Source organism: Haematobia irritans, chromosome 2 (genome assembly GCF_050003625.1).
Source record: "Haematobia irritans isolate KBUSLIRL chromosome 2, ASM5000362v1, whole genome shotgun sequence".
Classification (NCBI taxonomy): Eukaryota; Metazoa; Arthropoda; class Insecta; order Diptera; family Muscidae; genus Haematobia; species Haematobia irritans.
Genome location: NC_134398.1, coordinates 160933119 through 160949495, shown reverse-complemented (window position 1 = coordinate 160949495; position 16377 = coordinate 160933119). Strand labels below are relative to the sequence as shown.

At 32.0% G+C, this 16377-nt stretch overlaps 1 protein-coding gene across 3 annotated transcripts in view; it reads right to left on the bottom strand.

Annotated features, from left to right (window-relative positions):
• Positions 1-1057: 1057 nt before the first annotated feature.
• Positions 1058-16377, bottom strand: part of LOC142226645 (uncharacterized) — a 162911-nt gene continuing 147591 nt past the window's right edge. For all 3 annotated transcript variants that reach the window (XM_075296751.1, XM_075296749.1, XM_075296752.1), the window contains 3 exons: positions 9911-11253; positions 6744-7788; positions 1058-4879 (listed from right to left, as the gene is read on the bottom strand). In XM_075296751.1, coding sequence (XP_075152866.1) covers positions 4570-4879; positions 6744-7788; positions 9911-10955 — 2400 coding nt within the window. In that variant the 5' untranslated portion in view covers positions 10956-11253 and the 3' untranslated portion in view covers positions 1058-4569. The remainder of the gene's footprint in view (positions 4880-6743; positions 7789-9910; positions 11254-16377) is intronic.

Here is a 16377-nt window from a genome sequence, read left to right as displayed (position 1 = left end):
TAAATACACAACACAATGTAGAAATAAATCTATTATAGATTATTATTCAGAGAAAAAAATATTCAACCAAAAAAAACCTTAAATATATGTATATATGCTAAAAGAATTAATATTATTATTATTGTATATTTAACACCAACCATCTACAAATACTATGTTATAAGAATATTGTTAAGGTTATGTAAATCTAATTACAGATATAAATAAATAGTTAATTTTTTATTATAAATAGTTAAAGAAAAATATTCAAATTATTTACAATTTTGTGCATGTAATAAATTTGTTGTATGTATATACAACATAAAACAATAAATAATATATAGGTTTTGCAAATAGAAGGAAAAAGGAACTCGAAAAAAAAAAAATAAATAATAAATGCTTAGATGTGCAGTGAAAATTAATTAAAATTTAATATGAACATTGTCTAGGACCGGAAAGGAAAAGGAAATATTTGGTAACACTCATATAAAAACATTATTTTCAACAAACCCCATCAGCAGATTGTTTTCCTATTCAATAGTTTTTTGCTGGCAAAAAAACTAGCAATTTATAAACCCCTATTACCGCACATTCAGTTGCACTCAAAAGAAAAGCTAAGTAACAATAGAAACAAATTTGGTTGTTTCAGTAGCTTTTGTATATGGAAAAAGAGAAAAATGTCTCGTTTGCTAAAACAGCAAAGGAACTGCTGCTGCCTCGTCTAAAAAAGTGTTGCCTATTTCATAAATAAAATATGCTGATTTACGTCAAATTTTTATCAATTCTAGAATTCTACATTCATAAAATTAAAACAATATTTTATGAATATAGAATTTGCCCAAAAATCTGAATATTCTTAACTATGCTTTGGGGAAAAATTGATAACCTAAAAATTTTATAATTTGTTGTTCGTTAGACCCTGAAGTACAAAAATATAACAGCATACATCGACTGGAGTTTTTTCTATGAGTGTATAAAAATGCTCTTTTCGGTAGACTTTTTTCTATGAGTAAAGCAGCTTCTGAAAACGTAGACTACTTTGTTTGTTTCAGAGGATTTTTTTTATTGTTTTTTCATATTTTTCAGCCCATATTTGGATATCGATTTTTTCGATTTTCTAAATATTATGTAGTTTTTAGCCCCAATTTGTGTTAGATAAATATTCTCTGCTGCCAGAGAGAATTTAAAACCAATTTTACTGTATTGGTTTTTCAAGAAGTAATAGCTACAAATCTAAATTTCCTGGCTTCGCTTCTCTTTCCATAGATACTACTCTACTAGAAAAACCATCAATATCGCCTTGTATTTGTTATTCCACATGGTATCATTACAATACCATTAAAAATTTGTTTCATGATTTTGGAAGTCGTTATTCAAATGGTATCACTTTCTGTTTGAGATACCATTTGGTGAAGTGGAAAAATATATTCCTGGAACATTTAAATCTATATATTTCATTCTGTTAATATAGTCATATGCATGTTAGGAACTTAAATTCCGAAAAATTCAACTTATTGTTAACTGATTGTTAAAGCCCAAAGGAGCTACGTGAAAATGGTCGTTAATTATGAAAAGGATCGATTATCAATCACTCTACTCAGTAAAAAACTAAATTGAGTAATAAATAATTAATATGCCAATAAAAGTTTGATTGACAAAAAAAATCATTTGTAATTAAAAAACAAGTAAGGAAGGTCTAAAGTCAGGCGGGGCCGACTATATTATACCCTGCACCACTTTGTAGATCTAAATATTCGATACCATATTATATCCGTCAAATGTGTTGGGGCTATATATAAAGCTTTATCCCAAATACATACATTTAAATATCACTCGATCTGGACAGAATTTGATAGACTCTACAAAATCTATAGACTCAAAATTTAAGTCTAATGGACTAGGGTGGAACACAATGTTAGTAAAAAAAAATATGGGAAACATTGAAATCTGAAGCAATTTTAAGGAAACTTCGCAAAAGTTTATTTATGATTTATTGCTCGATATATATGTATTAGAAGTTTAGGAAAATTAGAGTAATTTTTACAACTTTTCGACTAAGCAGTGGCGATTTTACAAGGAAAATGTTGGTAGTTTGACAATTTTTGTCCAAATCAGAAAAACATATATATGGGAGCTATATCTAAATCTGAACCGATTTTAACCTAATTTGGCACGCATAGCAACAATGCTAATTCTACTCCCTGTGCAAAATTTCAACTAAATCGGAGCAAAAAATTGGCCTCTGTGGTCATATGAGTGTAAATCGGGCGAAAGCTATACGTGGGAGCTATATCTAAATCAGAACCGATTTCAACCAAATTTGGCACGCATAGCTATAATGCTAATTCTACTCCCTGTGCAAAATTTCAACTAAATCGGGGCAAAAAATTGGCCCCTGTGGCCAAATGAGTGTAAATCGGGCGAAAGCTATATTTTAGATATAGCCGAACCGATTTGGATGATATTTTGCAAGTTTTTCGAGACTCATAAAATATTCGGATGTACGGAATTTGAAGAAGATCGGTTGATATACACGCCAATTATGACCAGATCGGTGAAAAATATATATGGCAGCTATATCTAAATCTGAACCGAAAATCAATAGGGATCGTCTTTGAGCCGAAACAGGACCCTATACCAAATTTTAGGACAATCGGACTAAAACTGCGAGCTGTACTTTGCACACAAAAATACATCAACAGACAGACAGACAGACGGACATCGCTAAATCGACTCAGAATTTAATTCTAAGACGATCGGTATACTAAACGATGGGTCTCAGACTTTTCTTTCTTGGCGTTACATACAAATGCACAAACTTATTATACCCTGTACTACAGTAGTGGTGAAGGGTATAAATATTTGATACGATAAATATTCATGTAAATTAAAAATTTAATTGAGTTAGGTGATCGATTTTTGTAATTGATTAAAAACCAAATTGGATGCATAATATCATGAAAAAATATGCGTGATTTTTTTCTGTGTATCCATATAACGGCCTTTTTTTTGAAAACACCAAAAAAATATTTTTTGTGTTCAATCACGAAATTAATTAATTAATTTTAATTAATTAATGATTACCTAAATTATAATTAATTTAATTAATTATTAATTTAAATGTCTTCAATCACATTAATCCAATTAATTGATCCAATTAAAAAATTAAGTTTTGTGATTGATTTTTGTTTCAATTAAAAAATTGTTAAATAAATTAAATTTTTAATTGAATATTTTGTTAAAACTCAATTAAGTCTTTAATTGGAAAAATTTTCATGAATTTTTTTCTGTGTAAGTAGAAGACTAGAGGTATGCACATGAGTAATAGTTTACTCACGCACACTCACGACGAAAAAAACGTACTCAGGCACGATATTGTGTGATAGGACTCACGCACACTCACGAAAAGAAAATTTGTACTCACGCACATTCACGCACGAAAATGTCGCAACTTACTAAAAATACCGTGACTCACGAAAAATATCGTGACTCACGAGAAATGTCGTGATTCACGAATAATTTTATGGCTAATTTACCTTAGCGACGTGTCTGAAAACATGAGCATTATTAAAATCGACAGCTTTATTAAATTCTTAACATCTCAGGTGTCACTAAAATTGTAAATGAATTTAACTCTTAAGCGTTTTATGTTGGTGAGCGGGAACGCCGTTGCCATGAGCGTGACTCACGCGTGAGTCGTGAGTCACGACAATTTCGTGTCACGTGCACACCTCTATAGAGGACATATTGAAAAATCTTAAGGCAAATTGTTAATGAATATGGTCAAAATCTTTACCAAATATATTGATGGCTTTTCTTAGCGCAAGGGTCCAACACGTTCATATTCAATTAAATTATAGACTTTATAATTATGAAAGCAATATTAAATTTCATTAAATTATTCTTTTAGTTTTTTAAACTAATTACTATAGACATTATTATACATACATAGAATAGATATGTAATAAAACTACACATTTATAACTAATTGCATTTTTAATACATACAGCAAAAAAGTTAAATATTCATATATATCCAAAAAAATATATATTTATACATATATTTTGACTTTAAAGTTATTTAATGTCATTTATAAACAATTTATTTTCTGGATTTATTTTGATCTTATATATATATTTTTTTATAAATATATATATGCAATGTTTTTATAGTATTCACTGGGATTGTCTGTCTATGTAATTTTTGTTTTTGGTTTTGTTAATCCATTATTGATATTAACAAACAAAAATATATAATGTATATAATATAAATAACTAAACTAATCTACAAATTAGATATTTGATAACTCAAAAAATAACAATATAAGCATTGTTTTGTTACTTTCATTTACATTTACATCTCTCTTATATATGAAGTGATTTCTTTTTAAAAAATCACACATTTATTTCTATGCAGTTTCTTTTGATGCTGTTCAAGCGTACGAATTTTCTCATCATACCATTTGAGAAAACGTTGATGATATGTATCACGCTCATATTGATAGCGTGAAACGTGGTATGCCTTGTGATAGGTTGTTATTGGCAATATCTCCTGATGTTCACGGCTAATATTCGCCGTCATTTCCATACACTATTTACAGTTAGCCGTTGTTGGATTGTATGTGAATTCATTTGATTTCACACGTAACTTTTGTTTATAATGATATTCTTTTAAATAGGATTTTAGGCGTGCTGGTAATTCGAGTTCATTAATACCATCGTATGTTGTATGGGAGACAATAGTTGCACGACATAATTGCTGTAGTGAGAAACAATTCTTACGATGCAATGGTATGGTTAACATTGGTTCAAAGAACATAACGCAAGCGGGATCTTTGTAATGTTCCAAGAGACCGGTGACCGTGGGTGCTGTATATACGCATGGATCATGGCAATCAAAGCTGTAACATAGAAGAGAGGAGAGAACTTATTAGTTTTAAAAGATAATAGATAATAAAATAATAAAAAAGAAATTTTGTTAGTAGACACACAAAAAAATCAAAACATTTTCAAGTTTTGTAATCATAACAGTAAAAATCTTTGCTAAACAAGCAGTTTTTGTCTGCTGAAAAAGGAAAAGCAGAAACAAACATTAAAAACAGCAGACATTTTTTTCTGCTGATATAGCAATCATATTCGCTAAAAATTCTTGAAAAACATCACTGAATAAAAAATATCACACTATAATAGTAGGAATAGCTTTTGCCCTGAACAAAAAACCTTTGTCAGTTTTTATTTGAAGTAAAATCAGGCTTTTTTAGACCAGTAGTGGGATTCTGTATTTCTTCATGATAATCGCATCGTTTACTTTGTCTACGAAAAAACGTGTTTGCACTAACGATCGTTTCATTCTGTAACTAATCTGTAGCAACTGTTGTTTAAGCTGCTTGGCAACCCTGCTACGAAAACGGTGGAATGACAAAAACAGTTTGCAAAATTGTAAATTTAAAAGAAATAAACAAAGCCGGAAGAAAAAAATGGGCGATATTTGGGGTTCCAAAAATTTTCATATACACTCATATATAAAATTCTGTTAAAATCAGCAGTCGATGTCTGCTGTTATATTTTTGTACTTCAGGGTCTAACGAATAACAAATTATAACTTTTTTAGGTTATAAATTTCCCCAAAGCATATTTAAGAACCACAAGTAGTTTTTGGTATATTTTTGCACTGTAATATACTTAAAAGCTCCTAAATACGATCAGCAAACATTTTGCCTCAATTTGATAAATATTCCGATTTTTGGGCAAATTCTATAGATATTCATAAAATATTGTTTTGTGTTACGATAGTCAATAAGTTAACATTTTTATTTGTTTCAGCCTAACTAAAACATGTTTTAATGTAATCGAGCTTAAAAAATAGCAGACAATATTTGCTATTTCAGCAAACAGTGACAGCTTTCCCTTTTTCAGCAGACTTTTTGCTGTTTTAGCAGACTTTTCTGCTGTTTCTACTAACAAAGTCTGCTGAAATATAGCAGGCAGTGTTTGCTATTAACATCAGTCTTTTTTTCTATGAGTGTAACCTAAGATTTAACTTAAAATGGAAAAAATCATTAACACCAATAAACAAGTTAGTCATTGCAGCAGTTTTTGTCTATTTTAATGTTTTTAATTTTTTCAGCAGTTGAGTTTGCTGAACCAGTTAGATTACTATTTTAGTTAGTTTACTATTTTAACAAAAATGTATGTTTTTCTCTTTTAAACAGCAAAATATCTGCGGAAAATGGGAAAGCATTCGTTGCTTGCTGAAAATAAAACATTTTTTAATATTTTTTTAACTCCATTATCGAAAAACATTTTTCAGTTTAGTTGAAGCAAACAAAAAAGCTAATCTTGGAGCTATCATAGAGGAATAAGAGCAATATATTAAAACTACGTCTTGTATTTGTTCAAAAATCTAGATTTTTCTGAAGTTAAGACATAAAAGTAAAAAAAAAAGAAAAATGTTTGCTGTTAGCATTAAGGAGGTTCTAAGACTATGAGAGATCTGGGAGTGTTTATGAATTTTAGAGAGATCAAAATCCTTTCGTTAACATTTCAATTCATGGCTAGACCATGAATTACAAAAAATATAACAGTAGACAACGATTGTTGTTTTTTGCAGTCTTTTTACAATGATTTTATAAATTAATTCCGGATTTCCTAAGAAACGAAGTGGTTTACGTTTTTCTTTCAGTGTGCTAACAAATTTTAAAATAGATTTTATTGTTGTTTTATTGTTGATAGAAACCAAAAAAAATCTATGAAATAACAACTCACCTAAAACGATGACCACTTTGTTCAATTCTTGCATGCAATGATCGACCATATTTCCTGAATGTCACCGAAAATAGAAACTCTTCCTGAGCTGAATCGCGTAACAAAAATGTACCTTCGGGTTTGTCTTCTAGTAAACGTTCTGCCTCATAACGATCCATTTTACCCCAATAGAAACTAGAGCTTGTGATGCGTTCCAAATCGGGCACCAAATAATGTACAAAATCCACTTGTGAATGAACAATAGGATTAACAGTTACCTCTACAGATAATTGTGAAGGTGCCGATGATGGGGAGGATGTTGATGATAGTAATGAAGCATGGGAAACTTTTGGTATTGTAATATCATTGTTGCGATTATGACTTATTGATATAATGCTGTTGTTGTTATTATTGTTACTATTGGACTGAATTTCAATTAGGCTATTGGGATTATGTGATTGCTGGTGGTGACTGGTGGAGGTTATTGTGGTATTGGTGGTTGTAGCACCAGATGAATTTACAATCGCACATTGGACCACAACAACTTGTGGTTGGGTGGTTGTTAGCGGGATTATAACATCATTACTGCTTGTTGTTGTTGTTGCGGTGCTTGCGGCTCCATTAGGCGAACTCCAAATAGTAGTTCTTCCTGCATTTGAGGGAGACGAAATTGCATTTGATGATGGGTTCGAGACTACAAACGATGGCCTCGATGATGTTGCTGCTAGCGGGGAGGAATGCATAGAGTTACGTTGCATTTGTAATGCATTTACTAAACGATTACTTGTTGTTGGTACATTGGGTACGGAATGTCGTTCTAGCGTACGATTATTATATTTTTGTTCTTTACGCTCACGCTCCAATAGTTGTTGTTGTTGCTGCTGTTGTTGTTGCTTCTGCGCCTTGTTCGACGATCTTGATAGTGAAGGATCCAATATCCGTCGAAATGCATCACGACAACTACATTTACGACATCGGCGTTTCATCGCCGAACTTGAAGCACCGCCATTCGCTGCTAAGGATTTCGATTTACGACGACAGCAAACATTTACCTCGACTTCGGGCTCTAGAAAATGGTAAGAAAATTGGGAAATAGTTAGCAATGGACTCATTTCAGTGGTTTCAAAAAAAGATGGAGATCTTTTTAGGAATCAGAGTGATTTTCTACGAAATTTGTCTTGCAATAGCAAAGCTTAAGTTGATCTTACAGAAATTGCATTCATATTTACTTTTGTCAGTATATGTTTTGTCTCAATTTTTTATCAAAGATGTTGTCCATTGCAGGCAGACTTACACTTAAAAGATTAAGTCAGTAATAAAATCAGAATTCCAGCAGTATTGGCCTGCTGAAAACACAAACAATACTACAACATTGATCTTACTGATGCTAATTGGACTAATGAACCAATACAACCATTGCCGTATCTAGACAACTTTAGCCAGCTATAGCCCCTTTATCTATACTACAGTAACAATATAAAATAGAAAATCGTACGTAGGTTTTCAAATTCTAGGAGGGGGTTAATATTTTTCTGGAGGGGGCTATGCCATCTCCACCAGAGGCCTTTCCACGATTATAATTACATCAACGCACAATTGTTTACCCATCAAATTTAATTTCTGAATTTAAAGGTGAATATCCATTTTTGCAACTTACTGAAATCTAGATTTTTGTTCTTGGGTTTTACCTGACCGATGTCTATATTTGAAATCTTTTCTGGAGAAACTCTATTGCAATTGAAATCGATAATTGGCGATGAAGATATGTATATACCTATACTGATATACATCAACTGAAAATTAAGAAGAAATCTTAAATATGGATTAAAGGTTAATAGGGTCCATCAAAAAATTCAAAAAAAAGTGGTGTTGCTCTTGTCAAATATCAATTCCATTACCTGTGTTGTAAATTAAATTCCAATTAAAGACATATTTTTCTTGTTCATCCCTTTTCTATGAATTCAATATCCGTGATGAGGTTGGATTTTCCTAAGTATGATTAGTCCATACTCAAGTTGATGACTGTGTTCTGTGAAAACATACAAGGCTATTTTCCCAAGTAGAATTCATAGAAGTCATAGTTAGAATTAGCTGTGGCTAAAAATCTTAGCAAAATTGGGAATCTTAGGTATATATTCAAAAGATTACACTCAAAGAAATTTCTTTGAATAGAAAGTGCGCATCAATTGAGCTAAATCATCTGCTTTCAATTAAACTATTTTGATAAAGTAACCGCGAAAATTCCAACGCGAAATGCTAACGTATTATCGGCTCTATGAGAGGAAGCCTTCAGTGTTTGCTAAAATAACTAATAAAACTCTGCTGTAGGCTTCAAAATTGCTTCATAATGAGAGAGAGAGAGAGAGAAATTGTTACATATAAATGTTTCCAATTATATGACTATCATTTTTGCTATTTTACTATCATGCTAGTCGAAATTTTCTTATATATGTAATTATCACTATTCTTTTTAAGCAAAACATCAATACTGAATACCTATTCTATGGTCTATATATGGCCAAAAATGGATTTTGGGGAATCCAAAATTTCCATTAACTAATGCAGTATTCACATTACACGTCCAAAATCCACTTTAATTAGATTTCAATTGTTTTATAAAAAGTAGTTTAAAATATCGAAAATCGTGGAGTTTGTACGTGTATAAATCGAAATTATGGCAATACCTAACGGGCTGAACAGACAGACATGATTTGTACCATCACGCTATTCTTTTCAAACAACGGCATCCCTAACGTATGCTGTCTTCAAATTATTCAGAGTCAACTCCGTGATACTGATGTTTTATATAAAAGTGTAAACGCAATCGTAGCGAATATGCCTGTACGTGTGTAAAAAAACATTAGCAGTGATAGCCAAATCATTTTTCCGCTATGAATGAACAATGAAAAACTTCTTATCTTTAATTAGCTTGGTTTGGTTTTTGACGAACACATTGATCTCTACTTTTGTTATAAAATCGCCAAACGTAAAGGCTACCAATTGGTCTTTGGTTCACACAAATACATATGCGAAACAAGGTTTTTTGAGCCACTATCACATAGTGAGAGAGAGCGAGAGTGGGGGAGAGGTAGAACTTAGAGATTTTAGAAATATTCAAAGAACAGTTAGAATTTTTTATTGCATTCCAATTTAGACACCCTCACAAATACTTCATGTATTGCACTCACCTTCAGTTAATGATAGCATCTGGGCTGTACTAGTCGTCGTTGGCTGAATTTGGTCTTCTAACACTTCACAGTATTCAACAATATCACCAATATTTTGATCGACAATTTCATTGTTAAATTGTAGAGTATCTAAACGTCCCAGCCGTTCTCTTAGGGCATCCATTGACGATGACGACGCGGCCATTGTTGTACAATTTGCACTATTATTAGCTGCACTAGGATTTAAATAATTATTATTTGTTGTAGGAACAGTCATTGACAATGTAGAACTGCCAGCAGTTCTTGTTGTGGTTGGAGGTGTTGTCGCTATTGTAGTTGATCCATTCGTCATAATGCTATTGCTATGACCATTACTGTTCAATGTAACATTTAAAATTTGTGCACCAACAGTACTACTACTACTACTGACAGATGATGTTGTTGTATTAGCTGCCATCAATTCCGATGAATTTAGATTACAATCAGCTGTTAAGGCTTCCAGGGAAACATCCTGTCGTTGGTGGTGGTGGTTATGCGCCTCTGGCGATGTAGATGTCGTACTTGATATATCATTTCCGTTTTCCATTTTGGCCAATTGAATTTTAATGATTATCTGACGGCCGCACGATAAATTATTGACCGATGTTAGACTGTTACTCGATGAGGACTGCGGTGACAAAATGCCAGGAGCTAAGTTTGTAGTTGATGTGTTGGGTATACAGGTAATAGTAGCACCACTACTACTACCTATAATACCAGTTGCCTGTGACTGAATGCCCGAAGGACTCTCTTGGATTTGTAAATTTATGGTTGGACCAAGAAAATTACTGTTGATGTTGTTATTACAACCACCGCTACTACTATTACTACTGTTCGTAGATGCCACAACACCAGGTATAGGTATTCTCTGAGTAGTTGTTGTGGCCAATGTAAGTGGTTGATGTTGTTGGCTTGTATTTATTGTTGTTGTTGGTGTTTGATTGCTTAATTCTGTTTGTGCCATAGGTTGTTGGCCAGCTGTTGTTGCAATATTGTTTGCAGCTGTTTTACTAAAACGGTGACCCATCTGAATTGAATGTTTGCGTGTATGCGCTAAGGTGTTTTGTAACAGCACCCACAGAAAGAGAGAAATAGAGTGAGAGAGAGTGCGCTCAAAGATAACAATGAACGCGTATATTATTGTTTATTTTTCCCATTAATCTTGAGATGATTTGTAACGCCTGCGTTGATTTTCAATTCAATTGGAAAAATATCTCATCATTTGTGTTCACAACAATAAGGTGGTCTTTCTATTGTTACATTCCCCGATCTCTCCACATTCAAAATCCGTATCCTCCTTTCTCCAAAGTATTAGAAAATGTAATCTGCAATTAAAAGAAAACAAACAAGATTTTTGCATTAATTAGAATGTCGGCATTTTTTCTAAGAAATTAAATTCGAAATCGCAATTATTTCATTATGAATACAAACAAATTGGTATGTAGATACTACGTCTGTGAATAGTTGTAAAAGAGGAATGGGCAGATTTTAAAAATGACGATATTGTTAAATGTATGACGAACTTGTGTTTTTATATTAGCGCTAAGATGGCACAACTATTAAAAATAAAGAAACTGTTATGAAAAAATGGTAAAGGACATCAAACTACCAGATGCAATTTGCACTAAAAAAAAAAGAATCTGTCTTTACTTAAATTATTTTGGTATTGATACGGAGCCAAGAAGCGACACTGATATACCTATTTAACGCACCGTTCATTCTGGACGACCTTCTGGGGATTTTATATAAAACTCAGGGGCAATGTAGATTGAACCAGCGTTGCCAATGTTTTGTATAGTGAGACCTCTGAAAGGTGGACACCAACGGTCGCCTAAATTTTGTCCACCTTCAAGAGGTGTCCAGGTTTGAGAGGTTAATTTTAATGTGTTAATATAGCAAACGTGCCTAGACAATTGTCCATGTTTGGGAGGTGTCCGGTTTTCAGAGTGTCCAAGTTTGTGAGGTTTGACTGTATAAAACTGTTAGCCACAACTTAAAATTCGATATTCAAACTCAATGTACGCCATTTTTCCAGAAAAGGTGAGTACTAAGTTCGAGTTTAGCCGCTAAAAACAATAATAAACCAGTAAAATAGTATAAAATTTTACCCCTTTGATGCAAATTTTAATATAACTTGAATAGCACAAAGCAACTTGTTATAAAGTTTATGTTGTTTAAAATGGATTTCTAAAGAAAAGTAATAGTGAAAAAATTGCGATTTTAGCGATTAAGTTCGAGTTTAGCCTCTAAAATCAAAACTAAATCTTTTAATTAAGGAAATGTAAAAAAATGGCCAATTTAGCGCGATAATACCAACTTAATACTGGCCTAACCCTTAACCCCTTTGTCTACCGATGTACACTTAGGAGGACATTCGAAAACGACACCAAACTATATTTCCCCACTAGCTTTTGATTTATTTCTCGATGTTATTTTAAAGTAGAGGCTTTAATGGAAATAAGCTATAAATATTTTCAATATTGGTGAGCGCTAAAATGCATTTTTATAAACTTCTTTAACTTTAGTAAATGGGCATCCATACATAAACTATAGCTGATATTTTTTCGGGTTCTGTTTTGCATTTGTTCCACATATCGAAACCAAAACTATGATTATATCACATTTTTAAATAAAATTGCTTCTATTACTTAAATGATTACATCAATCACGACGCCAATTAATAAAGTAATCGATCTAATTAAAAATGTAAATGGTTCAATTAAATAATGCGACTGATTTTTGTTTTGATTAAAAATGTAATTGAATTATTTCATTCAACAAATTCTGTGTATATTTGCCTGTAGAATTGTTGCCAATTTCTAGCAAAATTTTTTGACACACCCAGAGAAGGAATATGATCACTTCAAACATGCTTGTGGCAACCATGTTATTTTCTCGGAAATTGTTTATATGCTTTCGCCAAAATTCAAAAATAACTTTTTACTCTTGAAACTTATTCAGGGTGATCATATTCCTTCCCTACGTGCACTTGGGGATATTTTTTCATGGATGGAAACGAAATTTTTTTCTAGTGTATACCAACGATGTTGGGAAAAATAAAAAAAAGATATTGCATCTCACACAACCAGAGTAACCATTAAGGAAAATAATTCCTAGAAATAACGGAGGAGTACAAAATTCTTTGTTGAATTCAGGGAATTTATATAACAACTCTGTGAAGTTCGTTCCAGTACCAACAACCAACATCTCGGTCTCAAAGTTGTTGTGCCTGTTATTTTTCTAGAAATGAAATAAACGAATTTTCACTGGAAAAATGTTCTCTCTTTTCGTTTGTACGTTTGCCGTGGTCCATCTGTCAAATTCACTTGAATTTGCTTCTTTTTTGTACTTAGGATGTTATATACAATTCGTAGAAAGCTTGGGAACAATTTTCTTGGTTTGTGTTCATGCGTATGCTATACACTTTCAGTGAGGTTATATATCTCCGTATGGTACGAGAATACAATAAAAATGGAAAGTAATCCAATAGAAAAAATTCCATAATATTCATACAAAGTCATACAAACGTATAAGATTTTAAATCTATGGGTATAAAAATAATATATGGGCTTTTTGTATTCTTTGAAATCGAATTTGATATTCTTTGGTACAGTATATATGTTGTTGATTTATTTATACTTTTGTTATTGGAGAAATTCAAGTATGAACAACAATTCCGAAGAAGCACTTGACTGTTGCAAAAACAAAATGTGTACATGAAGAATTAAAAGAAAATATAATGAATTAGAAGATTTCTACAAATGGATGTAGTGCAAAATTATCGGAAGTCCCGAATTTGTACCTGTTTTTAGTGGAAGCACTTTACTAGGAATTTGTCATGTTATTAATGCATTTATAAGAAGATGTTGTTACTGGGAAAACATTCAGTATTCATTAAAATGTTAATGCGTTTCGAAATTGGTATTTTCAACTTTTCGTTGTAACTGGAAGTAAATAAAAACTCATTGTTGAACCTTTGCAATTATGAAGAGCTATCACAATATTCTTAACGAAATTTTTAATATTTAGGAATACACAATAATTTGCATAGTTGAAAGTTTATATATTACATATAAATAGAACATTAGCGTAGCTAGACAATTTTCCTAGCAAAAAAATAATACACTGAAATTTTTCTGAGGGGTCTAAGCCCCCTCTCCAGAGGCCTTCCTACGCTTAGGAAATAGAATATATTAGATAATGAATTAATGAATGCATACATTTTTTAATTGAAAATTAATTTTGTTTTAAACTATATTGTTTATTGATACTATCAATTTCGATAGGAGAAATTCAATTAAAAAATTAAATATAAATTTTAGAAAATTAAAATGTATACAATAATTAAGGACAAAATTCTATATAAAAAGAAAATTTTATAAAACCGTTTCCTTGGACTAGAGTTCAAAAATAAACTAACGGCTATTTCTTGTAAAATATGCGAGCTTTTTTACATTTTGCCCGGAATATGACCTTTTTAGCAACAGTTCGAAAAGGTTTCGAATTTCGATGTGAAAATAGTGCCTCGCACAATGGAAATTTGAGGGCATTATCAGTAGAGTGCTGCGATTGCCCTTAAAAGCTACCAGAGAAGCAGTATGATTGCTCATACATGTTTCAAAAGCAAAATGTTATTTTTGATTAGTGACCATGTATCTTGTTTATCGCAATCACATTTTCATTTCTCGGAAATCATGTAATAGTGCCTCGCACAATGGAAATTTGAGGGCATTTTCAGTAGAGTGCTGCGATTGCCCTTAAAAACTACCAGAGAAGCAGTATGATTGCTCATACATGTTTCAAGAGCAAAATGTTATTTTTGATTAGTGACTATGTATCTTGTTTATCGCAATCACATTTTTATTTCTCGGAAATCGTGCATCTGATTTTGGCAAGCATGTTATGTTTGGCGAGAAACATGTTACATAGCAACTATCCAAAAATAACATTTTGCTCTTGAAAAATATTTGAGGTGATCATATTCCTCCTCTATGTGCACTATAAGATTTATTTTGAGTTTTTTTAATTTACGAGTAAACAATTCTTTGATTGATGTAGTTCCTTTTTTGTAATTGGTTTTTGAGAGAGTCGTATGAAATATATGACCCTAGAATATCAACCATACACTGAAAAAAGGTAGCATTAATGATTTTGGTATTGATTCCGAGCCAAGGAACCGAATATTTGAAGTAAATCGAATGACAAAAAGACTTCATTGAAAATATTTTCTACTGGCAATTCTCAATGAATTTTTGCTACATTAATTGATCATAGTATTCTATTGTGAATTGTAAAAGCATTAACCAAACAAATCCAAATTAGTTGTAATTTTTGAAGTTTTCCCTCGAATTTCCTTCTCCCCAATAAATGTAAATCTATGAAATAAATTTGAGTTAAATACTCATTCAAACAATACTCTTTGAAAGGGTACTGATGTCAAACGATCTTCAACCGTTTATATTATGAAATATTTCAAACATTACTCTTTTAAAGTGTATTCATGTCAAACCATTTTCAAACGTTTATATTATAGATTTGTTTTTATTTAGGTTTTTTATTCGATCCACCCTAATATACCCATATATGTATAACGTAAACGTAAAGCTGCTGGCAAAGGAATTCATTTGGACGAAGTTAACCATTCCATTGATAATATCCAAATGTATTATAGCCCGCAACACTTCAATTCATATAGCCATCACACTATCTTTAACCTTCTATACGCAGAAATAACGAAACAATGCGAACAGAAATTGGTTTGGAAATATTGAATTGGATCCTTTTATTTAAGATCCCAAGAAATGTGATAAATAAAGGAGCAGAGCAATGAGATGAAAACGAATTGTTGTATAGCCACGGTGTATGCACAAGCGAGAAACAATTTCGAAGAATGTACTCAACAGCAACAACAATAAAGAAAACCTTTGGCAAAAGGTTTCTTTAGTTCGGGAAAAAGATGGTATTCAAAATTCCTGGAAATTTGTGTGTTTAAGCTGAATGTGTGGTAGCAAAGAAGAATTCTTTCTTCTTCGATACAAAGGATAATCAAGGAGTAGTTGTGGAAGGAGAGGTAAGTTAATGTGAGTGTATGTGTTGAGTTGAGTTTCTTTGGGTGAATGTTAGGCACACAATACAACAATGACTGACGGACCATAGTTAGCAGCATTGGCGGCCTCTGGCATGATGTTGATATTTTGATGAATTTATGAGAAACTCGTTTTGTTAGCATTTCAAATCATTTTCACTAACGATGACAATGGCAACAAGAAAGAGAATAACACCAACAACAACAACTGTAATACCTAACACTATAGTGTTCTTTTCCATCCCACCTTGTGTATCCTCTTAACCATGAATAGGCGAACTGAAAAGTATGCTGCATGTGTCAGCCAGTCTATCATTTTTACCATGAAATATTCTCGTTCAGTGTTTTGATATTAGACAAAGAA